General features: G+C 43.3%; 1 protein-coding gene across 10 annotated transcripts in view; it reads left to right on the top strand.

The window, feature by feature from the left end:
- TAFA5 (TAFA chemokine like family member 5) overlaps positions 1-26,678 on the top strand; it is a 342,920-nt gene that overhangs the window by 81,162 nt on the left and 235,080 nt on the right. Inside the window, exon 1 of one of the 10 annotated variants that reach the window (XM_083701674.1) lies at positions 2,961-5,050. The exons of 6 other annotated variants lie outside the window; for them this stretch is intronic. In XM_083701674.1, coding sequence (XP_083557800.1) covers positions 4,960-5,050 — 91 coding nt within the window. In that variant the 5' untranslated portion in view covers positions 2,961-4,959. Of the gene's footprint in view, positions 1-2,960; positions 5,051-26,678 lie in introns of those variants that run through there. 3 more of the 10 variants (XM_083701678.1, XM_083701673.1, XM_083701681.1) reach the window with 3 other exon arrangements.

The following is a 26,678-nucleotide window of genomic DNA, read 5'->3' as shown; positions in this document are numbered from 1 at the left end:
CTCTGGTGCTAACTCCCAGAGTAAGCAGGGTTTCAATTGCAGCCTGAGTTCCCTGCTGATGACTTATGTTTCTGATAATAGGATTGGATATCTCACCTGCACATGATAGCTGATTCATTTGTTACAACTGATGTAATTCTGGTGCTATTAAAGTAATGCAGAATAAAATATTCTGCTCTTAATTTCCTTTTGTGTGTGGTTCCTCTGGTCAAGAGAAATTTCTCCCTGAGACCATCATGGCCATTACTGCATAATGGGGGGTTGCAACTGATCATATTGATTTTTCTAGTAAGAATAACAGAAATCTCTGAATAATTTTACCTATTTAAAAATAAATAAACTGTGTACACTGACAATATTAAGAAGGATATAGGCTAGATCTGACAGTTATGTGACTATATTAAATATAGTGGTACCTCGGTTTACGAACTTAATCCGTTCTGGAAGTCTGTTCTTAAACCGAAACCGTTCTTAAACCAAGGCGTGCTTTCCCTAATGAGGCCTCCCGCTGCCGGTGCCCTTCCACCATTTGGATTCCGTTCTTAGACCAAGGTAAAGTTCGCAAACCAGGACACTACTTCCGGTTTTGCAGAGTTCGCAAACCGAATCGTTCGTAAACAGGGCTGTTCTGAAACCGAGGTACCACTGTATGTCATTTATGCAGTAATGTTAGAAGAGATCTGATGAGCAATCTAGGACAGCCCATTTGTACCAGTCGAGGTCCCTGTATCTAGACTGAACCACTTCAGTTCAATTTTCTTCTTCTTTAATCTGTTTTTCGGTTAAGAAGCAATATTTGATAGACAGGCTAAAGCTGTTTCTTTCAACTTTGGCAGTGTTCCTCAGGACAGAGAAAAGGAAGTTATGGTCATTTCTTTCATACGCTTAAAAATTGCTACGGCACCTTTCCTTCATACCTGTCCTTCATCTAATAAGGTTTCTGCTGCACTATTTTTATATTGCATGTTACAGATTTTTCTTACTATCGTTCTCATGTTTCCTCCAACAACCAACTGGGGTTGGAACTAGAAAAACAGTATGTGACTTAAGTTCACCTCTGAGAAGCTCTGTGTGTATCAACTTATTCAGTTGTATAAGAACTATGTTGTAATTTTGATTTTTCATCCTTTCATACTATACCTCAAATTGGCTTTGAATAAATAGTTAACTCTTTGTTTGATTTTGTCAGATTTCAAGGTTTCCAAGTATTCACATTTTTCACTGTTTTCTGGGGTTTGTGCTTCATTCAGTGATTAGCAATGGGGCAGTTAGAAAAATTCAATAAAAATATTGCAGTCTACTCTGCCCTCCTCTTCCCCCTTCACAGAACACCTGGTTTTTAAAATTATTGATTCTACCCTATTCCTTAGGTCAGCTAATACATTCTTAGGGTGTTTCTTCACAATGTGGGGGTGGAAGCAAAGGCCATGAGACGAGCTTGATGTAGCAGTTCTATTCTTGGCTAACCTTGAGGAAACTGGAGCAGTTATTATGTTTTGTTTTTGGAGGAATTGCTTAGATAAAACAACAACAACAAAAGTTGAACCATTCTGACCAGGAAAAATTCTGTGCCAACTAGAAATCTGTTCCATCAACACCAGAGCTACTGATTTATAGGGCCTGTACAAATTAGACTGACGTGGAGATTGCTTGAAACCCTATTTGAGTGCCCTGCATCAACTTCACACTTCAGCTACATGTCTATGCTACAAGCACATCGATTTTATGGGAGCATGGTTCACCTGTTGAATTCTGCTAGTGATCCGAATCTTCTTTCATTGTATCACAGCCAGAAACTTTAAAACTAGAGAAAATCTGTGGTGAAGATTTGTCCTGAGTATCATAAGCAACCATCCTTCCACTCAGATCCTACATATTCAGAAGAAAATCCATTCTGTTAAGCAAAAATGGACTTTCAAATAAGTTGTATAGGATTCCAGCCTTACAACACTATGCATACCTATGTAAGTTCAGTGAGGCTCTCTTTGTATGTTTTTGCAACAATGAAGAAACTATATACTCTTTTTCTAGCCTTGAAATGCAATCCACATTTTCTGACTCTTTCTGCACCAAAACTGCTCTGCAGTCTTGCTGGGCATAGCGGCACCCACTGAAATAAGATCTTAATTATATCTAAACAGACTGAATACTGACTGTGTGGATACCATTGAACCTTCATTTACTGTTTGTTGTAGGGATGGTACTAGTACTGGGCAAGCACTAAGTCTATTTTGGAAGATGGGTCAAGAGTACATAAAAAAAATGTGCATGTATGCATATAAAATAACAGAACACAATGATTTTTGCAATATTTGCTTAGGCAATGGAATTGACGAAAATGGTTAGGCAAGTCCCATTAATTTCAATGAAGTAAGCCCTATTGATTTTAGTGACACTTGCTGCCAGGTAGGTAGATAGCTTGCAGTGTAAGAAATTATGATAAGGAGATGCAATGCCAATAGTAACACCCCCGGAGAGCCGCTGGATGTCAATAGGTAGTTATCAGAAACAGGTGGTATGCCTTGAGAGGGGAACTACCAGCAAGCTGCAGATGGCATAGTGACATTATCGGCAGAAAAGAAAAGTAATGGAAGTGTGATCTGCAGAGAAGTAAACGAAAGGGAGTGCTAAACAGCAAAAAGCAGCCTGCGTTTCGCATGCCTCTAAGCTGCTCTTCTGTATTTCCCGCACCGTTCCATGTGGCCCATGTTGCTTCCGAAATGGTCCTTCTTCCCCGTGGCATCACTTACATCACACTTCTCAGCCCACAGCAAGCGCACTGTCTGGGATCTCTTGTCGGTCCCTCTGGTACTGTAAATCACACCGCCGCCTCCTCTCCCTACGCCCGTGCGCCCCTGCAGCTTACTTGCCTTTCTGTAAATCGCTACAACCTACTGACATTCAAGCGGCTCCGCTGGCATTCTGCTGGGTGGCTGAACAGAAGCCTCCAATCTGTCACTCTGATTTTAATAAATATCACCCACATCAAAGCCCGCATTTCGAGGCGGGGTGGGAAAGGTAGTTCTGGCATTCCGAGAGGCTGCTGCCCGGCTCTGGCCACCTTTCCTCCTCTGCTCCTGCCTTGCGCTTTGGTGTCTCCCTCTCCACCCCTTTCCTGCCGCCTAGCTTCCAGCGGCGCAGTTCCAGCTCGGCGCTGCCAGACTGCCTACCTCCCCGCTTCGCTTGTTTGTCATAGGGAGCTGCCTGTCGGAGCCCGAGCAGCTTGCCGGAGGGGGTTCGCTTGCGCCCAGCGCGCACGCTCGCCTCTCGGGCATGCTCCTTAACAAGCGAGCGAGCCCAGCCTGCTGGGGACCGAGGCGCCGAGAAAGTTGCTCCATGGCGCTAGGAGTCTTGCAATAAGACGCGGCTGGGGGAGAGCGCGCCCAAGGCGCTGCTTTCGCCGCCATCCAACGAACGCGCGCAGCCGGCCAGCCTTCCTGCCTCTCCGCGCTGCGAAGGGGGGCGGTGGGGGGGGGGAGAGAAGCAGCAGCCCCGAGGGAGGCTGGGTCCCTGGAGTCCGTGCAGAATTGGCTCCGCCGCCTTGGCAGACGAAGAGGCACTTCGGAGCCCGAGCTGCCTTCGTCAGCCTGCAGCCGGGAAGGGAAGATTCCAGCCCCAGCGACACCCACCAGCACCCGCCAGAAGAGGAAAGCTCCGGGGGAAGCCGAGGCGGCCGTCCCCGCCCTGTGCCAGCGCACCTCGAGCAAAGCCTCACCAAAACCCCCTCGCTGCCTGCAGCCAGCGAGCTCTCGCGAGCGGGGCTGGGGCTCCCTGCAGAAGCTACCTTCCTCCCGCCACCAGGACCGAGGAGCAGCCGCGTCTCTCCGCCCGATCCCTCCCGCAGGAGCGGCGGCGGCGTCGCAGCCTGGGCACCGATGTCCGTGGAGAGGTGGGGGGGCAACGCTGCGATGGAGGTGTCAACCTGTGGGCTGCTGCTGCTGCGACCCCTCTCCTAAAACGCTTGCCCGTTTGCCCCAAGACGCTCTGCGGGTGCCGCGGCGGGGGGTGCTCGGGTGCGCGCGTGTGTGCGCGGTGGAGAAGGCGAGGCTAAGGCGCACGGGGCGCGCGAGGGAAGAAGAGCGAGCCAGCCTTTCCCCGGCCAGGTTGGGAGGCGACGGGAAGGTGGCGGCGAGCAGAGGGGAGGCGGGAAGTCCCCGCGCCCTTCCCGGCTTCGCGCAGCAGCAAGCGCGCAAGAGATGCCCCAGCCGCCGCCAGCTGGCACCTGCGCTGCCCTGCGATGAAAGGATTAATTGAGTGGCTTTGAACCGCGGAGGGGAAGCGGCCGGCTCTGGGGACCGAGCAAGGGAAGCCGTCGGAGGGAAGTTGGACAGCGAGGCAGCCTCCTTTGCACCCTCCCTCCTTCGCAGCCCTTCCTTCCCCTCTTCTTCTTTTTTTACAGGGTCGTGCCAAGCGAACCCAGCGAGCGGCATCTGCAGGAGCTTCGTGCCCACAGGGCAGCATCAGCGCTGTGAGGACCGGCTTGTCTCCCGCATTGCTCTCCCTGCTGAACCGAAGCCGTCGCTGAGCAGCAGCAGCAGCAGCAGCGAAAAAACAAGCTCATCAGAGCAGGGGGAGCGATTGCGCAATTCTGCCCAGATTGTTTTCCCTCCCCTTCCTCTCTACCCCCCCCCCACTCCACCCCAACCCCCAATGCTGCTCAACTCCCGAGGAAACAGAAAGCTGATTCATGGAGCCCAGACCCAGCTTACTCTATGCTTCTCTCCTTTTGAAGATCAGGATGCTTGCTCCTGCTGCTTGAGACTTTGTGTTAACCCCCTTGCTCTCCCCTCCCCCCAGCCGAGGGGAGCGAGGGGGAGGAAAAAGGCTCCCTGCGATCTCTAGCCTTTTCTCTGTTTTGGAAGTGTGGTTACTGGCTGGCTCAAACCTGGGAAACATTGATGCATCGCTCTGGAAATTCATTGTGTGACTTTCTGGGTATTTGCTGAGTTCCAACCCGAGATGCAGCTCTTGAAAGCTTTATGGGCAATAGCAGGAGCAGCTATCTGCTGTTTTCTTATATTTGTCATCCACTCCCAGTTCCTTAAAGAAGGTAATTATATCTGCATGCCTGCATACACTGGTGTCCCCCCACCCCTTCCTGATTCCGAATGCTGAGATATTCCTTATTTCTTTCCATTTATTTGCAGTGTGTCCTAGTTCCACAGATCTCTCTTATCTAGTACATTGGTGCGTTATTACCAAAACAGGCTTTTTTTTCTTTTTTAACTTTATTTTATATGCAACGAAGACACAGGGTTTATATTCCAGCTGAGTGCATTCTATGTGGGCAGTGTTGAAATCTCTAGCCTTAGTTCATACATTTATAAGCTGAAAACTGTTGTTTTCTTCTGGATGAATGACCTGCTCTGCTGCTATTTAGAACTTGAAATAACACTAAGCCACTGGTAAGTGTATTAATACACTATAAATCCCAATAAGTAAAAATATGTATCATTCATATATATATATATATATATATATATATATATATATATATATATATAGACTCACCAGTCATCCTCTTCTTTTTCTTTTTTTAAAAAAAGCAAATTCAATACATTTTCAATAGATGGCACTAAAGTTCTATGATCAGGGCAAGGAAGAGTAGAGATTGGGCAGGAGGCTCATTCCTCCATCCTCCTTTCCTAAGAGTGGAAGAGGCCTTTCTGCCTGATTTTTAGGGGTTTTTTCATTAAGTGTTCAAATAAATTTTGTCTCAGAACAAGCAAACAAATAGGCAATACAGCCAAAGCAAAGCAAATGTAATGATTAAATTTCAAGTGGGGAAAAAGAAGAAGAATCTGATGCATTTCATAGTTGAACATAAGATTGTTATTGTTATTATTTTTTCTTAAGCCTTTCAGGGGTTTTTTTTGCCACCTTACTGAGAATATTAGGGGTCAGTCCTTCGAGAAGGTTGATTTAATTAATTGAATTCTTTACAAGCCACTGCCCATGGTGAAAGTTTAGCTTGTTGTTGATTGAATATGTGTGTGTTCAGGTGTGAGAAAAGGTGTAGCTATTTTTTTTTTAAAAAAAGAAATGCAGCAAAGGTTTATAGTAGGTTTTTTTGCTACCAGTAGATTAAATGCAGATGGTAACTTAATTGCACTAAGGTCCGATTGAAATCAATGGAAAAAATGAGTCGTGGTTTAAGTCAGGTCGCATTGATTTCAGTGGGAGTGAAGTGCAACTAATTTCATCTGGACCTCACCTAATACTAGCAAAAAAAGAAAAGAAAAAGTGTTCAGATGTCTCAGGATCCATATTTATTCAAAGTAATCACTTAGTATGATATTGGGTCTTGGAAATATGCAAGAACTTTCAGTGCCTCATTGGCAAAGTGCTCTCCCCAATTGGCCACTGTAGTCTTTACACATGTCAGTTGCTCATGAACTTTAAATATGTAAGTCATCTAGCAAATATATTGTTATGTATCTATAAGTATTTAGCATTTTTTTAAAAAATGTGCACCAGATACATGGAATGTCTTACTAGTGTTTCCTGAGCTCCTGCTCAGTGATTTTAAGATTGTTGTTAATGAAGATACTGCTAAGAACAACGCAGTGTAGAAACATTCTTAGTGCCTTTCCAGTTTTAAGAATTGTATATAAGTAGATATATTAACATCAGGAAAAAATATGGTTATCCCCTTAACAAGAATTTTCAAATTTATAGACTTCCCTAATGCATCCAGAAAGTAGTCCTCTTAAAACACTATAGGGATTAGCAATCTGGTTTTACAAGAAGAGGAATTAAATCTCAACTGTTTACTTTTTTTGAGAACAAGAGAATAATGCCTATCCATTTATTATTTTATGTCTAGAATGTGGTTACTCTGGAAGTTGGTTGAGAGAATTTGTCCTAAGCTTCCTGTGTAGCTAGGCAACTTGAAGCTTAGTCTATTTTAGCATTTTTTTTTTAAGGCCATCATTCACTGTGATTGTTGTACTTTAGCTTCTACAGAAACATCACACAATTAAATAGGTTTGGAAGGAATTCCATATTGTTTATTCCTCCATGTGCTTCAAAACACATTTTTCTCGCCTGCATGGCTGGATCTGTTTTTATATTTGAGTGTAGTGATTTTCATATACTGTTCTAAGATTTTTTTGGGAGGTAAAATATATCTATGATGCACTCATTTTTAAACAGTGGGGAACTGAATTTTACTTTTTCTTTAGTTCAGTATTAGATGATGGGGTTGCATGTATTCCCACTTGTAAATCCCTGGATAAGTCCACTTGCTTGTATATTAGACTTACATCATCAGCATAAATGTGGCAAGCAGCCATTTCTTATTGTCATATGTTTGGACCTCATAATTTGTTAGCTTGAGGATGTTAGTTCGATGGTTGGTGGATAAACTCAGTTGTTTCAGAGTACGGTTGAAGTTAGTACACCTTGCCTTCATTTTTGGTGGCCCCATTGTATAGCCTTATTTCATGATAAAAACCAGAAATCTCCATTTAATAATCTTTTTTTCAGGAAGATCTATTAGATGGACTCATAATATCAAGCAAGTACCTTACAATTTGTTTATCTTGATCAGACTTAATTGCCAGAACTAAAATATGATGATCTGTTCAAATATCACCTGCTTCAATGTTCTTTAGCTAAGAACTGCTGGAAAATATTGTGCCGAGTTGGGTGTAATCTTTGGCTAAGTTTTAAGGCACTTACTCTGAAATGGTCTTAGTCATGCTAAGAGGTAGCAAGGCCTTTGCTTAAATCCAGATTATCATGCATGTTGGTTTGCTAACAAATGCTAGATCTATTTATTAACTAAATGTAGCAACTGTTCAGTTTGTTGTAGCTGTTAACCCCTCCCGGAGCTATCATTTCCACCACCAGAATTCCTGGTTTGTGGGTGTGCTTTAAATATATCGTGTGTACACTGCCTATATTAACTGCAGCATAAACATAATATTTGTGCAGTCTCAGATTTTTGTGATCCTAGAGAATAAAGCAGGTGAGACTGACTTTAATATTGAAAAAAAAATCTAGCAAGGTCAGTTTCCTGTGTTGGCTCTCAAAGCTGTTCAGTTAGGTACAGAATAACTATTTTGTTGCTGTGGCAATGGGTTACTCTTGAAAAACATACAGAATAACTATTTTGTTGTGGCAGCGGGCTACTCTTGGAAAATGTACAGAATCAATTCACATTAACAGTAGTACTGCATTACTGTACGACTCATAAATGGTAAGAAAACAGGCAACACTTGTTCTGAGATGAGTGAGAAAGAGCTGTTTAAATGGCTGTTTCCATTAATACGTTGTTTTTTTCCACCCAAGAAGTGAAGAATGGCTGACACAAGAGTGCCATTTTTCCACACTTTGGCTTTTGTGTGGAAATACAGGTCGTCCTGTGGCTAATCCATTCCCCTACGTCCAATCTGTCTTTCATTGTTTCAAAAAGATGAATAGAGCTGTGAACCAAGAAAAGGCTATTGTGATATATAATTGCTGTCCCATGCCTGTCTGATCTTCATACAAAGCAGTTTAACACATTCTGGTAGGTTTCTGTCAGTTTGAAGAGCTGCTAAAAATTAAAACACTTAGCAATTGCTATAGAAGATTAGAAGTAGACATGGGATATGATTAGCTCTTGCTCATTCAAAATGTTCTCTCACCTTTTTAATATTATCTTCAATGGAAAGCAGAGCTGTATAAATATTATAGGGTGCTACAACCCTTTCCCAGCAAAACAGAACATCAAATAGTTCCCCCATTGCAATCACTGAATAGTGTGTCGATGATGAAAGGGCATCTTGAATAGGTGGCTGTGTAAAGACTTTAAAGCAGCTTAATTAGATGGAAAACGTCACCGCTGTATACAAGGAGCAATATATAACCACTCTTTTCTTTATCTCAGAGAATGTTGTACAGCTTTGGAATGTCTGTTTCATAATATGGATGTAGATGTTGTAGAACATCCTTATGAATCCTTGTTATGTAAATATGAAGCAGACATTTTTATATATAATAATTAGGATTTTGAATGCAGTGTTGGGTCAGAATAGAATGATATGCCTCTGTAAAAGTTAAACTGTGAAAAGAAAACACTTGCTTAGTTAATTGGAGTATACCCAAAACCAAATGAAGTTAAGAACTACCACCAACTCTTATTGGCCTGAGGGTTTTAGAATGAAAGGAGTAAGGCGATGGATATTTTTTAAATTTTTGTTGTTGTTTCATATAGGTATAATGGTATAATGCAGCCCAGTTTCTGGGCAATGAATCTCCCACCACCAATTTCAATCTTATTTAATAGTTATTTTTTATTCGTCATAGATTTTGATCCATTAAGGTCCAATAACCCAAAATTTACCTAAGTGTCTTAATCTGAAACTTGCTGTATTACCATGAAAACTATACTACAGATGGGGTACACCAAAGCTATTCTTGCAACATTTCTCAAAGCATAGCATAGCTCAACATTGCAGTGATGTTTCAATTCAGTTATAAGCACCAGCGTTGGTTCAAAAAAGGACACAAGGCTTTGGGTGAATTATCATTGTAGATACAGGCTTGTTAGCGGCTTATGTTAGAACTTGTTGAGAACATTAGTTTTTATTTTGTGACTGAGTGCCATTTGACAAATATTTCAAAGTATATGAAAACCAGGCCTGAAACTTTCCTACTGTATCAGACGGTAGTTTGCTTCATCAAATCACTGTCTTTATGGAGACTCTCACTGTGAGAACAGATTGCTAGAGTTGATGGATTTTTGATCTGTTACCTTCTTGTGAGGAGATTATCACAACTGTCCAATATGACGACATAGCAAAAGGTTTTATGTTAATATTACAGTATTTATGTGACCTACTTCAGTTCCGACTCTATGCCGTGGTACTGTATTGCTGGAGCATGTGGAACTGGCAATAAGGACTCCCGAATCTAAGAGACGATACGGATAAGGAACATGGGTGTGGTCTTGGCACTGCACTGTTGTAACCTTCACTTGTTTGCTGTTGCAGTGTAATGTGTACAAGGTCACAAACGGCAAGGGATGGAGATGAGGGCTGCTGTTCCCTTGGGCTGTTGAGCAGTCTTTTACTTGACAAGTCAAGCTCACAAAGACTGTTTTTGCTGCAGTACATAAAATCCTTAAAGCTGGTTTAAAGGATTCAACAACTCAGTTTTGCATATTTCAATTGGGCTAATTCCAGAGTTGGTCTTTTTCAGTTGCAACCTTAAAGTATGTGTATATTTCTCCCCACAAATGTAGCTAATGCTCATTTGAGACAGGGGGCATCATTGTTGTTGCTGTTATTATTATTATTATTATTATTATTATTATTATTATTATTATTACTACTACTACTACTACTATTTCCTCTATGGAGCTGAAATTGGTATGCACTGTTTCATCACTTGTTTTATCTTCACAATAGCTTTGTACGGTAATGTAATGGTTATATGGGGTTGCTCGTGCGTAAGTTGCCGCCACTCCTGTCTAGGTTGCCTGGTTGAACCTTTTCCTGGCTGGACACCCCTTCACTTTGTGGCTGTTTCAGTCGCTAGCAGAATCCGTCAGTGGGCATTTCTTGAACTTCTTCTAGCAAAGAAGTTCTTTGACGCCAAGTCTACGCCTACTTTCCCTGCGCGGAAGTCTTCTGCGCAGGGTGGGTGTGGGTAGCGGAGGACCCGTGTTCTCCCCGCTGGTCTCCGGCGAGGAGTCCTGGAGCCCCCTCGCCGATTCCCCCATCTGCCCCCCTTTATCCCTGGTGTTACGCTGATTTCCTTCCCCAGCCGATGAGCTCCCTCTCTCCCTGCTGGGTCCCTCTCCAGCATTGCTCTGGAGCCTTGCCTCCACCTCTAGCTCCAATGGCAGTTCCCTGACAGGTAAGTTCAGATTGACAGATAGTAACTGGCTCAAGGTCGCCCAGTGAGTTCCGTGGCTGAATGGAGATTTGAACCTTTTGCTTCCTCAGTTCTAGTCTGACACTTGAACCACTGTTCCTCGGACTGAGGCTTATAAATGACGGATACACATTTAGGAACATGATATATGTGCCAGCTATTAACCAACTGTGAGTTATATGAGGCTTCAAAATCTGTTGGAGCAGATCCTTCCTGCTTCGAGTTTCAGGATGCTCGTATGAGGCTGCCCCTGTGGTTTTTACAAGACAGATTGCATCATGGAACTTCCTTAATGGAATAAAGAACAACATATCTTTATAGACTGATAAATATGTGCTATCTTTGGAGTGCAATGCATGTATTTCTGAGCAGACTAACAAGTCTATTTCTTTATCCTTAAGTTTCGTAAGTCCAGAACATTTTGCCTTCTGGAAAGGAGTGGTTTTTGCTTCTGTTACTCTTTCCAGTTTTTAAAAAAACTCATTTGTATTTTAGCCCTTACTGAATACCAATAGTATACCAGGTCTGGATTGTGGCAAATCTTTGTAGCTATCCTGACCTGTCTTGTGCCCTGAAAGACACTGCATTGAGCTCCCGGTCCCCATATTTCACTGACCACTCATTGGCTTCCATCTTTTAATCAGCATAAAAACTGTAATAGAATTGTTGAGTTGGAAGGGGGGCCTTGAGGATCATCCAGTTCAACCCCTTGCAATGCAGAAATATGCAGTTGTCCTGTACAGGGATTGAACCTGTGACCTTGGTGTTATCAGTAAAAAGGTAAAGATACCCCTGACCATTTGGTCCAGTAATGGGCGACTCTGGGGTTGTGGCGCTCATCTCGCTTTATTGGCCGAGGGAGCCGGCGTACAGCTTCTGGGTCATGTGGCCAGCATGACTAAGCCGCTTCTGGCGAACCAGAGCAGTGCACAGAAACGCCATTTACCTTCCCGCCGGAGTGGTACTATTTATCTACTTGCACTTTGACGTGCTTTTGAACTGCTAGGTAGGCAGGAGCTGGGACCAAACAACGGGAGCACACCCCGTTGCAGGGATTTGAACTGCCAACCTTCTGATCAGCAAGCCCTAGGCTCTGTGGTTTAGACCACAGTGCCACCCGCATTCCTTGGTGTTATCAGTACCGCACTCCAACCAACTGAGTTTTCTACCAGACTGTTGAGATTTTGAATATACTTAAAAATAAATAAATATAAAGTGTCTAACTACAAATAGTTCTGTGCTGTTTGTAATGCAGTGAGAGGATTTTCACAAAAAAAGTATGCTGTTCTTTGTTTTCATTTTTGGTAAAATGTTTTGGAAAACTTTTTTAAACCAAACAGTCTGCTTTTGCTAAATTTTCCTGGAAAGCATCACTGTTCTTTCAGGTGCAGTGGTGAAATCAACTCTTACTCAGGTTGGACTGAAGCATGAGAAATTTGGATGAAAATTCCAGTATGTCTCGATTATAACTTGGGAATGGGAAGAAGTATACTGCATAAAAGGAAGACGTACACTGCATAAAAACTCTTTCATTAAGAGAATGTTGTCTACTGTGTGGTTTATTAATTGTCATGCAGCAATTGTTGTTATGGTAACAAATAAGTATGGATCTGTGCTAGAGGACTAGGAGAACACAGTAGCTGAAGCTGGAGAAAATTGTGCAGGAGAAAGCATGCAGTCTGATGTCCGAGATGAAGCCACATCAAAAGACCACTTTTTAAATTCAGCCATAAGCCCTGATGTGCTGCCATCATCACTCCTTTCACCCAATTTAGCTATTAAGTTCAGACCACAGTCTTATTTGGAATCAGATAACTATTATGCACTGTGTCTGGACAGCTTTATTCTTGCACAACCTACTTTCTTGAACTTGGTTTTCCATAATTGCCCATTGGGTGTTAAATTTACTAAGCAAAAGTGCATGTTCAGGGTCGCCAAATGGTTAAGGCATAACTTATCAATTTCAACAATCAGGAGTTTTATATCTCCATCCTTATCTAGAGACAAACATATTGCTGGTTTTTCAGTAACCTCAGAGGTTCAAGGCATTAAGAGCAGGGACATCATTCAAAGATTAGAAGCTTCTTTCGAACCACTTAGAAGTGGCAAGGTTCCCCCCCTCACTTTATTTAAGACATTTAAATATCATGAAATCATTAGTGTTTCTAAGTAGCATACTTAAAAGTAATCCATACAGAGAATAAAACGATAAAAATCCATCATAAAAATGAACATAACCTGGCATTTAATTTAACATGTATGTTCCCTAAACTTTTATTGTTATTTATGGTTATCAGTCATGTGAAATCTTAACTGCTGACTCTTACAAAACAGCATGTTTTTACATGAGTAGAATGTGCACTTTTATTTAAAATGCATCTCTGGGTTATTTGTGGGCCATAGGAATTCGTTCATTTTTTTTTTTTGAAAATATAGTCCAGACCCCCACAAGGTCGGAGGGACAGTGGACCGGCCCCATGCTGAAAAAGTTTGCTGACCCCTGACTTAAAATATGAACAAGAGTGTTTGACAACACATGCCCAGTGTGAAGCATATCGTGCTATTTCTGTTACTCTTTGGAGAAGTCAAGTCAATTGTTGATACAGTACCTTGGATTTTGTTGCTTGGTCTGCATAGCATAGGAAAATATACATTGCATGCAGTTAATGACAGATGAATCAGTTTTTAGATTATGCACTGACACAAGTAACCATATTTTTCTCACCTAGGCTTTCTGTGGTACTGAACACCCAAGGACAATGTATTTATTTATTGCTGTAACAATCACAGTTATAAAACTAGACAAAAATAAAATCTAACTTGTATCTTCATCATTATGCTAAACGTTTAACTAAAAATATCTGGTATTTAGCATTCCAAGTGATAATTCCTTAATAATTCTTAGCTGATCAGTGAAACAACCAGTTAAAAATAACTTCAGATTACTGACCATGTCAATCTCAAAGCTGTCTCTTAATGCTTGTTAACATACCAATTTAGTTAGAATGGTTGCTTAAAATGCTTTTTGAATGTTTTTAAAATTACCTACTTAACAAATTCAATGTTTTAAGGTAATTTGTTTCAATTACAAAAGACTGTAGAACATAAGCAAGAAGCTACATGCATGATTGCATCAATTGGCAGAGCCAGAAGTTGAAAAGACAAGAGTGGATTCTTCCATTGTTGAGATGTCTGCAAAAAGAAATTTCTTGTTTGTTAATGTTTGTTTAATCACAGAGACTATCTAAGAGACAGAAGCAGAGAGGTTTGGATTTGAATAATAAGTAAAAATTGGCAGGAAAGAGGGTTGCATATGATGAAGGTTGCATACTATGAATAAGGCCCCCTGACTGTTAAGTCCAGTTGCAGAAAACTCTGGGGCTGCAGCACTCATCTCGCTTTACAGGCCGAGGGAGCTGGCATTTGTCCGCAGACAGTTTTTCCAGGTCATGTGGCCAGTATGACTAAGCCGCTTCTGGTGCAACAGAACAGCAAAACCAGAGCAGTGCATGGACATGGCGTTTACCTTCCCGCTGCAGCGGTTCCTATTTATCTACTTGCACTTTTTGGCCTGTTTTCAAACGGCTAGGTTGGCAGGAGCTGGGACAGAGCAATGGGAGCTCACCCCATCACGGGGATTCGAACCGCCGACCTTCTTATTGGCAAGTCGAAGCGGCTCAGTGGTTTAGGCAACAGCGCCACCCATGTCCCACCCATACTATGAATAGGTTGCAACTATTTCTAAGGTGCTACCTATGAATCATTTAGGGACAGGATATGGCTAAGCAGACTTCATCCTGAATATATACGTTCTGTTGGTTAGATATGTAGCAAATCTGGGAGGATGTGTCCAACAGGTTTGGGTGGAGTTAAACTTCCTTGTAGGAACAGGATTGTAGTTTTGAAGTACAGTACTTCTGGATCTGGTCTTGGTTGTTTTTTTAAAGACAACCAGATGGCAGTTGTGGCAGTGATTCTGACTGGTGCACCAACTGTGGTCTTTGCTGTAAAGGGTAGACCTTGCCACAAGCTACTTCCACTTTCATCAAGAGGTCCGGAGGGTGGCAACACGAGAACGGGGCCTTCTCTTCAGTGGCTCCCCATCTGTGGAATGCTCTCCCCATAAGTGAAGTTCACCTGGCGCCTTCATTATACAACTTTAGGCACCAGGCAAAAACATTCCTTTTTACCCAGGCCATTGGTGGATCTTATTGACATCCAACACTCTTTTAGAAAGTGGTTCTTTTTTGGGATTGTTTATTGGGTTATTGCTTTGGATTTGATTTTATATGTTGTGGTCTTGTTGTGAACTGCCCTAAGACCACTGGGTATAGGGCGGTGTATAAATTGAATAAATAATAAATTATAATAATAAATTCATGTGCTGTGGATGGGCTTAAGTATGTTGATGCAAAATGGAGCAGCTAGACTGATGTCAGAAGTCCATCTTTGTTATTGTGTGACATATGGTTCATTCTTAGGCCATATTGGGTCGTTTTGACCCTTTTAAAGCTCTAACCAGTTAGGGAGACTGGATGTCTGAAGGACTATCTTCCTCCCAAAAGAAATTTTCCTCCATACTTTAGTGTAGTGGGGAGACTCTACTGTATTGTCCACTTCCATCAGAGATGTGGCCATCGGTCACAAGTGACAGGGCTTCTTAGCAATGGAAAGTTTTCGTGAGGAGTTTGCTGACCCTCTCTATGTCTTCAGACTCCAGTCAAAAACATTTCTTCCTTAGCTCTAGTGATAAATACCACAAAATGTATCGGTGGCTGTAATGCTTATGGTTTATTTAGGTTTTTTTTTTTTTGTAGGGGGGAGTTGTTGGTGCTCAGATTTTATGTATTGGGTTTTTATTATTAAAAATAGGATAGTTTTCATTGAAACTGTTACAGTGGTACCTTGGGTTAAGTTCTTAACCTGAAACTGTTCTTAACCTGAGGTACCATTTTAGCTAATGGGGCCTCCTGTTGCTGCTGCGCCGCTGGAGCATGATTTCTGTTCTCATCCCGAAGCAAAGTTCTTATCCCGAGGTACTGTTTCTGAGTTAGCGGAGTCTGTAGCCTGAAGTGTCTGTAACCTGAAGCGTATGTAACCCGAGGTACCACTGTATATCTCAAGGACTGCTTTTCTCAATATGAACCTACCCCAACTGTGAGATCGTCTTCTGAGCCCCCACCCCTTGTGTGCCCCCTCCTTGACATAGCTGTCAAGTGTCCCTTATTTGAAGGGACAGTCCCTTATTCCAGCGCCATGTCCTGCTGCTGTCCCTTATTGATGGATGTCCCTTAAATGTCCCTTAAATGATGTCCCTTAAATTTCAAAGGAAGCAGCTCCTCTCCCTGCTGGCCAGGGAGGAGGGAGGCTTCAACTGTGTTGCTTGGCTGTGTTGCTCACCCAATAAGAAGTCTAAGAACGACTGGGGGGTGGAGCTTGCATGTGTGATGGCCTGGAAATCCGATTCAGAGGCTGAACCGGAGGAATCCCAGCCTGCACAGGAGTCCCTGCCTCCAGGGCTGGCTGAACTGGGGCAGAGCCTTGATTCTGAAGCGCCTGCACCTGTGCCGGATCCTCGGGAGCAGGCACCAGGTGAATCCACTCTGGCTCCGGAGGTGGTTGAGGACTTAGTGCCTACAGGTGAGTCTCCCCTGGGTCCAGTAACCCTTCAGCCTCTCCTGAACTGCAGAGGCTCAGGGCAGAGAGGCGAAGGGAACTGGTTTCTCCCAGGAGGAGTGCTCGCCTTAAGGCCAGGAGAGGCGGGTCTCCTGGGGGCCGGGACCGCCCCTGGCCTCAGAGAAGTTAAAGGCCAGTCAGCCCGGTCCCAGGTTGCGGGAGCAACGTCGTTGAAGAGCTGTTTCGGCCAGCACCCAGGCCGGTTCCCCCAGGGTTCCTGTCCTTGCCCGGCTCCTCGCTGTGGACCCCGCTTCACTCGTCGAGGACTGTCTGCCGACCCTCGACTCCTGGACCTCGCCCCACAGTAACCTCCCCCCTGGACCAGCACAGCATGCCTTGTGTGTGGCTAGTTAATGCAAGCTGAGGGGGGTTTTGAATGCTGGACGCCAAAGTGTGCTGCTGCAAACTTTGCAGTGTAAAGCCAGGCCGGGGAGCCATCTTAAGTTGAGGCTGCATAGGCCTTGTGGTGCATGTGATTCAGATTCTAATCAGTTGAACCTCTGGTTACAAAGTTGGTTGGACAGTGTTCTCGAAGCTACCAGCATGAGTTTGACCAGACTGCAGGATGACAGGAAGACTGGAGTGCCTGGAACACATGAGACTGCAGGTCCCTTATTTTGGCTGCTGGTCCCTTATTTTCAAATCTGTAAGTTGACAGCTATGCTCCTTGAGAGGTCCAGAGGGTGGCAACACGAGTGCAGGCCTTTTCTGCATTCCCATTTGTGGAATGCTCTCCCCAAGGAGGTTAAGCTGGTGCCTTTAGGGGCTAGGCAAAAATGTTTTGACATCCAATTCCCTTTTAAATATGTCGTTGGGGGGCGGTAATTAGTTTGTTGTTCTTATTTTTACTACGTATTTTGCGGTTTTTATATTGTTTTTTTAAAAATTGCCCTGAGATCTGCGGATGAAGATTGGCATACAAATTTAATAAATAATCATATTAATTCTTTGCCAGCTATTGTGAAGTTGAAGGGGCAAGATAAAAAAAAGAATTAATAGAAGTTGCGGTTGCAATAAAATCTGAGTTAGAAATTTAACATTCCTGTCAGCAGCTTTGAGCACTCGGGGTTTTGTGGGAATGGCATCCATGAAACAGATGCATAGTTTTATGTATTAATAAATAATAATTTTTTATTTATACCCCGCCCTTCCCGGTTCAGGAAACAAGGCTCAGGGCGGCTAGCAACAAATTTAAAACACTTAACTGATGCTAAAAAAAACCGAAACAGTAGAACAATCCAGAAAGAAGAAACCACTTTTATTTCTAGTTCCTCTTGCATTCCGTCACATCAAAGCCACTTCTTACATTGCGAAGCATGAGATATGTGTTGTAGCAGAACATCAGTTGGGGTTGCTGCTACTGTTGGAAATAATCATCATTTGGATTGATGTATGTTTGTTTAAAATGCCAGCACTTTCTCCTGGTGCTCCTTATTTCCTTCATATATCAGCATAGGGAGAGAAATTCTTACCCTTCCTCAAAATCTCTGCACATACCGGAGAAGTTGGGAGAGATTGGCAGCAAAAACAAATGAAGCTTGCTAGTTGGAATCTGTCTGTCTCAGGAGACATTGGAAGAATCCCCTTTTGGGGGTAAAGCAAAACTGTTGGAGAGTTGTAGCGCCTGCTCTGGTTGTAGGGACTGATATGGGAGAGACATGTTTTGTTGCAGATGGGTCACATGAAGGCATCCATTTTTGTTGCAGGTGCACCGTGGTGCTTCTTCTCTCTGTGGTCCTCCCAGCAGTCGTTCCTCCTCTGGTCATTGCTGTGTATACACAACCTGTCTTGTCTGTCTCGAGGCACCACAGTCATCTGCAAGAGATGCCTATGTGGTGGAGTTAATGTTGCCATTCTTCATGTCTCATTTGCAGAGTTCTTTGGTCTGGCGGACAGGCCTAGTGCCTGAAGCTAGCTCCTCATAGAGCAATGTCCTTGAGATCCTGCCACCCTCTATTCTGGGTACATGACCAAGCCAGCGTAGAAGTCATGTCTCAAGCCTGAGACGGAAGCGTGAACATACTGGGAATGTGGGTTTGGAAGAGCACATCTTTCTTTGAGACTCTCTCCTGCCATTTGATGCCCAAAATCTTCCTGGTGCATATGAAAGGCATTGAAGCAGTGTTTCTGGTGGGTATAAACTGGTACACCCAGCCAATATTTGTAGGCACCTACTGTATATATGGGACGCGGGTGGCGCTGTGGGTTAAACCACACAGCCTTGGACTTGCCGATCTGAAGGTCGGCGGTTCGAATCCCTGCGACGGGATGAGCTCCCGTTGCTTGATCCCAGCTCCTGCCAACCTAGCAGTTCAAAAGTGCAAGTAGATAAATAAGTACCACTCCAGTGGGAAGGTAAACAGTGTTTCCATGCGGTGCTCTGGTTTGCCAGAAGCGGCTTAGTCATGCTGGTCACATGACCCGGAAGCTGTATGCCGGCTCCCTCAGCCAATAAAGTGAGATGAGCGCCGCAACCCCAAAGTCGGTCATGACTGGACCCAATGGTCAGGGTCCCTTTACCTTTTACGGTATATTAGTTGATATTCTAAAGCTGTATGCAAAATGCTTCATTTTGCTAGTGGCATGTGGAAAGAGCACATTTTACTGTTGCTCATCATGCTGGCATAGGGAGGAGCTGGAAAAGGCTACCTCTGTGTAGCCAAAGACGTCTCACTATCCTAGTGTAGGGAACAGGTGGCGCTGTGGTTTAAACCACTGAGCCTCTCGTGCTTGCCAGTCAGAAGGTTGGCGGTTCGAATCCGCGTAACGGGTTGAGCTCCCATTGCTCTGTCCCTGCTCCTGACTACCTAGCAGTTCGAAAGCACACCAACATGAGTAGATAAATAGGTACAGCTGCAGCGGCAAGGTAAATGGCATTTCTGTGTGCTCTGGTTTCCGTCACGGTGTCCCATTGTGCCAGAAGCTGTTTAGCCACACTGGCCACATGACCTGGAAAGCTGTCTGTGGACAAACGCCGGCTCTTTCGGCCTGAAGGCGAGATGAACACCACACTCCATAGTCACCTTTGACTGGACTTCACCATCCAGGGGTCCTTTACCTTTTGACTTAATCATAGTAATGTGGGAAGGAGCTTTTTGTCCTATAGTTTTTAATACCAACAACATAAACAGGATGGACCTGTTAAGGTGGTTTCATTGCATTTGACAAACTTGGATTACACTGTGCAGAGAACCAAACTGACATTTCCTCATTGGGAGTCAAATACTCTTTTCAGTTATACCACACCAACTTTACTGGTGTAACAGTGTTAAAAATTCTTCCAGTAAGCTTTTTTTTTTTAAGGAAATAAAAATTTCTTGGGAAAGGGGGGGGGGGAGAACTTCAGATAATTAAGTACTTTCAATGCTTTTCAATAATCTTTGTGGATCTATCCCCCCTTGGCTATGCCCATGTCTACTACTACAATTTGTTTGGCAATTTTTTAAAGCAGTACCTGGAACTAGTTTACAATAGTGCAATCGGAGCACCTCTGCATGTAATGTTCTACACTCCCCAACCTGTACCTTTAAGTATTTTCACTTCTCTTTCCTGTGTAAATGGAGTTGAAGAGTGCTGCTATTTTGCATCTCAATTATCTCTTGTCCCCCTATTCCCTGGGCATTCTCTTGGCTATGTAGTTGACTGGTAGTTGGCTGGGTATCAATTGAAACTCACCTGAGGCAAAACCTTTACAAGTTGGACTGCAGCTCAGGGTATCCTTCAATTGACCACCTAGCCTGCTACACTCGAAGAAACCCAAAACCTGTTTATATGTAGCCAATGAACTTGAACTGAAACATTCGCTTTCTTTCTAAAGTACCATTTTGCTTTTGCTTTGTCTTCCTGATTTGATTTTAAAAAAATAAACTTTATAAAATTTGGCTGCTGTGGTCGTGGCTGTAATTGTGCCAAAATGCAAAGGGTTATATCAACCTTCCATAGGCTTAAGGACTTGGTTCATGCTATGTGTGTGTATGACTAGTGGTCAACAGATTAAAGCAAAATGTGTTGGGCTCAAGAAAGAGCTCAGCATGCTCTGCCTCAAAGCACTTAAGTTGCATAGCACATTTGTGATACGTACAGGTGTTTACGGAGCTAAAATGCAAGAGAGCATCAGGGATGAGTGAAGGAGAAACTAGCTTGGCTTCTTTACAAGTTCTCTTTAAGACCAAACTGGAGGTGAGGGCAGTTGTTTAATTGTGTAGTCGTGTCCAACTCTTCATGACTCCATGGACCAGAGCATGCCAGGCACTCCTGTCTTCCACTGCCTAACACAGTTTGGTCAAACTCATGTTAGTGGCTTCGAGAACACTGTACAACCATCTCGTCCTCTCTCGCCCCCTTCTCCTTGTGTCCTCCATCTTTTCCAACATCAGGGTCTTTTCCAGGGAGTCTTCTCTTCTCATGAGGTGGCCAAAGTATTGGAGCCTCAGCTTCAGGATCTGTCCTTCCAGTGAGCACTCAGGGCTGATTTCCTTCAGAATGGATAGGTTTGATCTTCTTGCAGTCCATGAGACTCTCAAGAGTCTCCTCCAGCACCATAATTCAAAAGCATCAATTCTTCGGCGATCAGCCTTCTTTATGGTCCAGCTCTCACTTCCATACATCACTACTGGGAAAACCATAGCTTTAACTATATGGTAGCCATGTTTATTCATGTGCTTGCCCTGCTGAAGTGTAAATGAGGGAATCATGGGAAGCCACGCTTAATACCAAAGAAATGTCTGTGGGAACCTTTCTCCCCCACTTGCCTTTCATATCCCAATATGCCCCCTCTAGCCCAACGACATTGCTGTGATAAAGTGAGCTGGACTGAGAGAACAGTGCCTGGAATGACTGCTCTTAGACCTATGAGGATGGTTCACCCCCTCCCCCACTCTGCTTCACACACATTTACCATTTGGAATTGAAATTAGACCCCACTCAGCTGCTTAATATGTTGACATGGCAAGCGTAGAAACAGTAAACATCTACGGTATTTTGGTCCTTCACTTCGTCAAAGAAGCCCGGTGTATTTTGACCAGGCATAGGCAAACTCAGCCCTGCAGATCTTTTAGGACTACAATTCCCATCATCCCTAGCTAACAGGACCAGTGGTCAGGGATGATGGGAGTTGTAGTTCCAAAACATCTGGAGGGCTGACTTTGCCTATGCCTGGTTTTGAGCTTTACTGTGGTCTTGGGGCAGTAGAATGCAAAGCAGCAATGATGAAGCCTAGAAGAAGTTCCTCAAAACCAAAACAAAACCCAATGAATTGTCTTAAAAATTGAGAAGCTTGCAGTGGGTCCAGTTTTACTGGTATAGAATTGTTTAACCTTTTCCCTAAGCCAATAACGGCAATATATGCAGGAACAAGACTCTTTGACTCAGAACCAGACCAGACTCTTTCTAATTAAAACTAGGAAACTTATGGCACACGATCAACATTTTTAGTAGAGGGTGGTAGCAAAAATGAAGGCCTTTTTTTGAGTGCTTTTGAGGGTGAAAATGTTGCATTTTTTTTTGTAAATATACATTTTGCCTCTTTTGTATGTGAGTACTTATTATTGCAGGTGGCGCTGTGGGTTAAAGCCTCAGCGCCTAGGACTTGCCGATCGAAAGGTCGGCGGTTCGAATCCCTGCGGCGGGGTGCGCTCCCGCTGCTCGGTCCCAGCGCCTGCCAACCTAGCAGTTCGAAAGCACCTCCGGGTGCAAGTAGATAAATAGGGACCGCTTACCAGCGGGAAGGTAAACGGCGTTTCCGTGTGCGGCTCTGGCTCGCCAGAGCAGCGATGTCACGCTGGCCACGTGACCCGGAAGTGTCTCCGGACAGCGCTGGCCCCTGGCCTCTTGAGTGAGATGGGCGCACAACCCCAGAGTCTGTCAAGACTGGCCCGTACGGGCAGGGGTACCTTTACCTTTACCTTTACTTATTATTGCACTAAATGTCCCTTCTTTTATAAAAGATAATTATGAGTGTCTTAAGTTCCGAGATAACATAACAGCAATCACATTGTTCCTGATTTTATTTATTTATTCATATTCTCATGTTTTGCTGTGCTTGCCGGTTTTGGTTTGGCAACTAGATGACAAACTGCAAGAAGCTTTTGTTTCTACTCCTCCTACGCTTGTAAAAAAAAAAAAAAAGCACTTTACTAATCAAAAATATGAAGTGAAAAGCCCCCAGTCTGGTGTTTTTGGTTTTAGTTTTAAGATGTATTTCACAATGGTACTTATCAGTTCTATGTAAAAGCATTAGATTGTGTGAAGTATTATTGTTTAATAAAGGGATGGTATCTCTTTCTGACATCTGTAATAACACCTGCTCCCTCCCAATCATTCCTGTGAGGTAAAGGTAAAGGTAAAGGGACCCCTGACCATTAGGGTCCAGTCGTGACCGACTCTGGGGTTGCGGTGCTCATCTCGCTTTATTGGCCGAGGGAGCCGGCGTTTGTCCGCAGACAGCTTCTGGGTCATGTGGCCAGCATGACTAAGCCGCTTCTGGCGAACCAGAGCAGCGCACGGAAATGCCGTTTACCTTCCCGCCGGAGCGGTACCTATTTATCTACTTGCACTTTGATGTGCTTACAAACTGCTAGGTTGGTTGGAGCAGGGACTGAACAACGGGAGCTCACCCCGTCGCGGGGATTTGAACCGCCGACCTTCTGAACAGCAAGTCCTAGGCTCTGTGGTTTAACCCACAGCGCCACCCGCGTCCCTGTGAGGTACTGCAGATCTAATGATTCACTTGTACAGTCCCCTGCCCCACTTCAGCCTGATGCAGATTAGAAGTATGAATAAAAAGCAATGTGGAATTACTAACTTTCAGTTACTTAACCGCCACATCAACACAGAGTATTAAAGTCACATTTTTCATGATGTTGTGGGAAGTTAAGACATTCCACTTCCGCACCTTGAATGTTTACTTCATGACTTCACTATGCATTTGTCTTTTTGCCTCCCTTGATGTTTATTTGATGAATAATCAAAGGAATACAGAGCTTGGCAATGGACTAAAAGATGAGCAGAGCTTTCTTTTCAGCTGGAAGTCACTGAAACTCAGTTCTGGCACCTTTTTGGTGGGCGCCATTGCCGAGGGAAGAATTCATTGCTGAGAGAAGCATTTTCCTAGAAAAATAGCACTGAACTCAAATGCTTAAAACAAAATTTGAAGCTAGTATTGTGCATTGTGATTTAAAAGAAAGTTAAATTCTTATTAAGAAGCTGCAGCTCCCTCAAATTTCATTAATAACAGGGGTGGTTAGAAGACCAGAGCAATGACTATCAATAATCATGCATGGGCAGGTTTGTGGTGGATGTGGGGGGGAAATACATTTTATTTATTGGGGTAACAACTAGTGTTGTCCCCCCTCTGCTATAAACCTAACTGGAAAAAAGCCATAATTTTGTTTTAGAAAAGCAAGGCACAGGCTTGTTGTATTTTCTGACCTTGTAGGAATGGTTCTTTTGCTCCTTTCATCTCCTTCCTTTTCTTTATTGATCTAAATGAAGTCCTGGTTCTTAATGCGTCTTAGTTTCCATTTAATTTCATTATGTTTTCTTTTTATTGTATAGCCTCCACCGGCTTTATTGAATTCTATTATTTGAGAGACACAAAAAGTCTTGACTGATCATAATTCACAGTATTAATTATACCACCCAAGCACTATGTACACTTAATAATTTGAATGTGATGTGTAGAATAATGAAGAAATCAGTACTCTGTACAGTTACATTAACAAGTAATTTGAAAAATGAATTTTGCTTCACGAATGGATGAGGTTTGTACGCTTCTCTAGTACTTATGGAGATGATGAAAGTCAAATTATAAATGCAGCATCTCTCTAAGATTAATTCCAATACTATTACTTACTAACATTCTGCCTAAGGTGTCTGTTCTGTCACTCCCATGCCCACATAATGTCTATTAGCCGTAATGGGAGTTGCAGGCATGCATACATTTGTAAGAAGATAGCAATACCCATTTGGAAAATTAAGTTATCCAACATTAGACAGACTCCTAAAAGCATAGTTTGCTACTTGGAAAATGGCACCCATGGTTTTATTCTCTGGCGTTAACACAAAAGGCCAAGCACTAAAACTTAACCACCCAGCAAAAAGTGATATAATTATTTATTTTAATACAATTATGTAAACAGTAACCAGAAAATATTTCTAAGTCAGACGTATTCTTATTCAGAATATCAAATCCAGCTTTAACTACTTTTTGTGTTAGCTTGCCAGCAGACCATCAAGCTAATTCTACATAATGAAAAATAACACTCTGTAGTTGCATAAATTAGAAGTATTTTTGCAGCATTCAGTGAAAGAATTTGAATGAACTTCACACTATCTCATCTTCCTTTTTCTCTCTTTTGTCATTCACACATGCCACAAAGCATGATTATTGTGTGGCAAGTCCCCTCCCCCATGTGAAATGAAGACACTGGACACATTATTTGAGGTTAATGGGCATAAAAAGGCCACAACTTTATTGATTACAGAATTGAAAGGTATTGGCTTTAGGCATTGGCTCCTATCGACTACCCGGCATGGAGACCGGGAAGGGTTGTCCACAAGCCGTGGGAGTCCTGTTGAAGTACGCCAACTAGGATCCCACGGGTGTCACCGCTCGGGGGAGTGCCGGAGGCCCTTACCTCCCTAGGTTTCGGACAAGGCAACGCCCCCCAGAGTCCTCTACCGGACTACCCTTTTCATTGGGGGGAAGGTGATGGCGCTTCCTCCCCCCCACTCATTTGCATAACAATTAACCCCTGCCAATGCCTAACCACCAATACCGCGGAAGTTGTGACATTTGCTACGAGGTAGGCGAAAAAACCAAAAGGCTCGAAGTGCGCCAAATTGGAAAAATTCCTACCAGGCCCCTTGCGGCGACCAACCGAAGTCCATAGCAAGGTCATAGCTAGCTAAGCCTAAGGGTGGGTGGGATGGGAAAAAACATCTGGAAAGGGGGAAAGTGGGTCATCCCCGGGCGTGCCTGGCCTTAAATAGGCTAGGCCCCACCTCCCCGGTCCGCTGATTGGCGGGCTGGGTCGAAGACACGCCCGGAGATTCCCTGTTCACGCGGGGGCAAAGGCCAGCCCCCGCGAGTGTGTGGGAGGGATTAGCCTGCAACCCCCTCTCCTCCCAGGTCGGAAATGGCTTTGTGCATAAGGCAGCCACACCTGTTCAATTCCTCCTATTAGTGCTGGGAAGCAACAAGCCAGGATCCCTGGTTTAGTGTTAACTCCAAACAATTGGTTGCTTTAGATTTCACTCCCACAAACCCACAAACTCTGGTCCAGGTTTCCTACACACTGTAGTTCATTGGTGTGAAATAAATCACAGTCCTAACACTTAGCCAGGCATCATGGTTTGTTTCCTCGACACACTAGTCAGAAGGAGGAAATCAGCTCTGATAGACATGATCACAATAAATCATTATCCATGGTTTAATGAGATGCTCAAACTCACCCCATTTGCTAGCTTGGCTATAATGGCCAGGTCCCACATTGTTTTTATAGTCCCAAGTGTATGAAAGATTCTCCAAGTTTATATATAAGTTTGAACCTTAACAGTGCACATCAAAGACTTGTAGACAGCCTGAATTTAGATATTGTCAAAACAAGCTGTCACCAGTAACAATTTTTGGGATATATTATAGAAGGGAAAGAGGCTGGCGTGTCTTCTCATTTACACCTCAGGACTTGGAATGGTATTTTGACTTTTGAAGCTGTATAATTGAGACTAAATTAAATGATAAATGATACATTCCTATTTTGCTGCTGAAATGTTCCCTGTTTTCTTTATGAGGAAAAAAAATACCCAGTTAATATCGTATCCTTTGAAAATCAAGATTACACATTTGTCACCGTTTTCGTCACGTACTGGAATGCAAAATAGTTTGGATATGTAGATTCTCAACTCTGCTCATAGATCATATCAGTTCACATACTGAGAATCCCTAGTTGGTTTCCCAAAACAATAATAATGGAAAAACATGACACTTTAACATCTTGGGGGGCAGGGACCTATTTGGAGAATGCAAATGGTATTTTAGTAATATGTATCTTAGCACTGTTCTTAAATGCACAATAACTCCACCTTAATACTCAAACCAGGTCAGCATTAATTCACCTATAATGTAATTTATATTT

The sequence above is a fragment of the Podarcis gaigeae genome (genome assembly GCF_964106915.1).
Source record: "Podarcis gaigeae genome assembly, chromosome: 10".
NCBI lineage: Eukaryota > Metazoa > Chordata > Lepidosauria > Squamata > Lacertidae > Podarcis > Podarcis gaigeae.
Note: the sequence above shows the minus strand (reverse complement) of the source record. Positions and strands in the feature narration are given on the sequence as shown.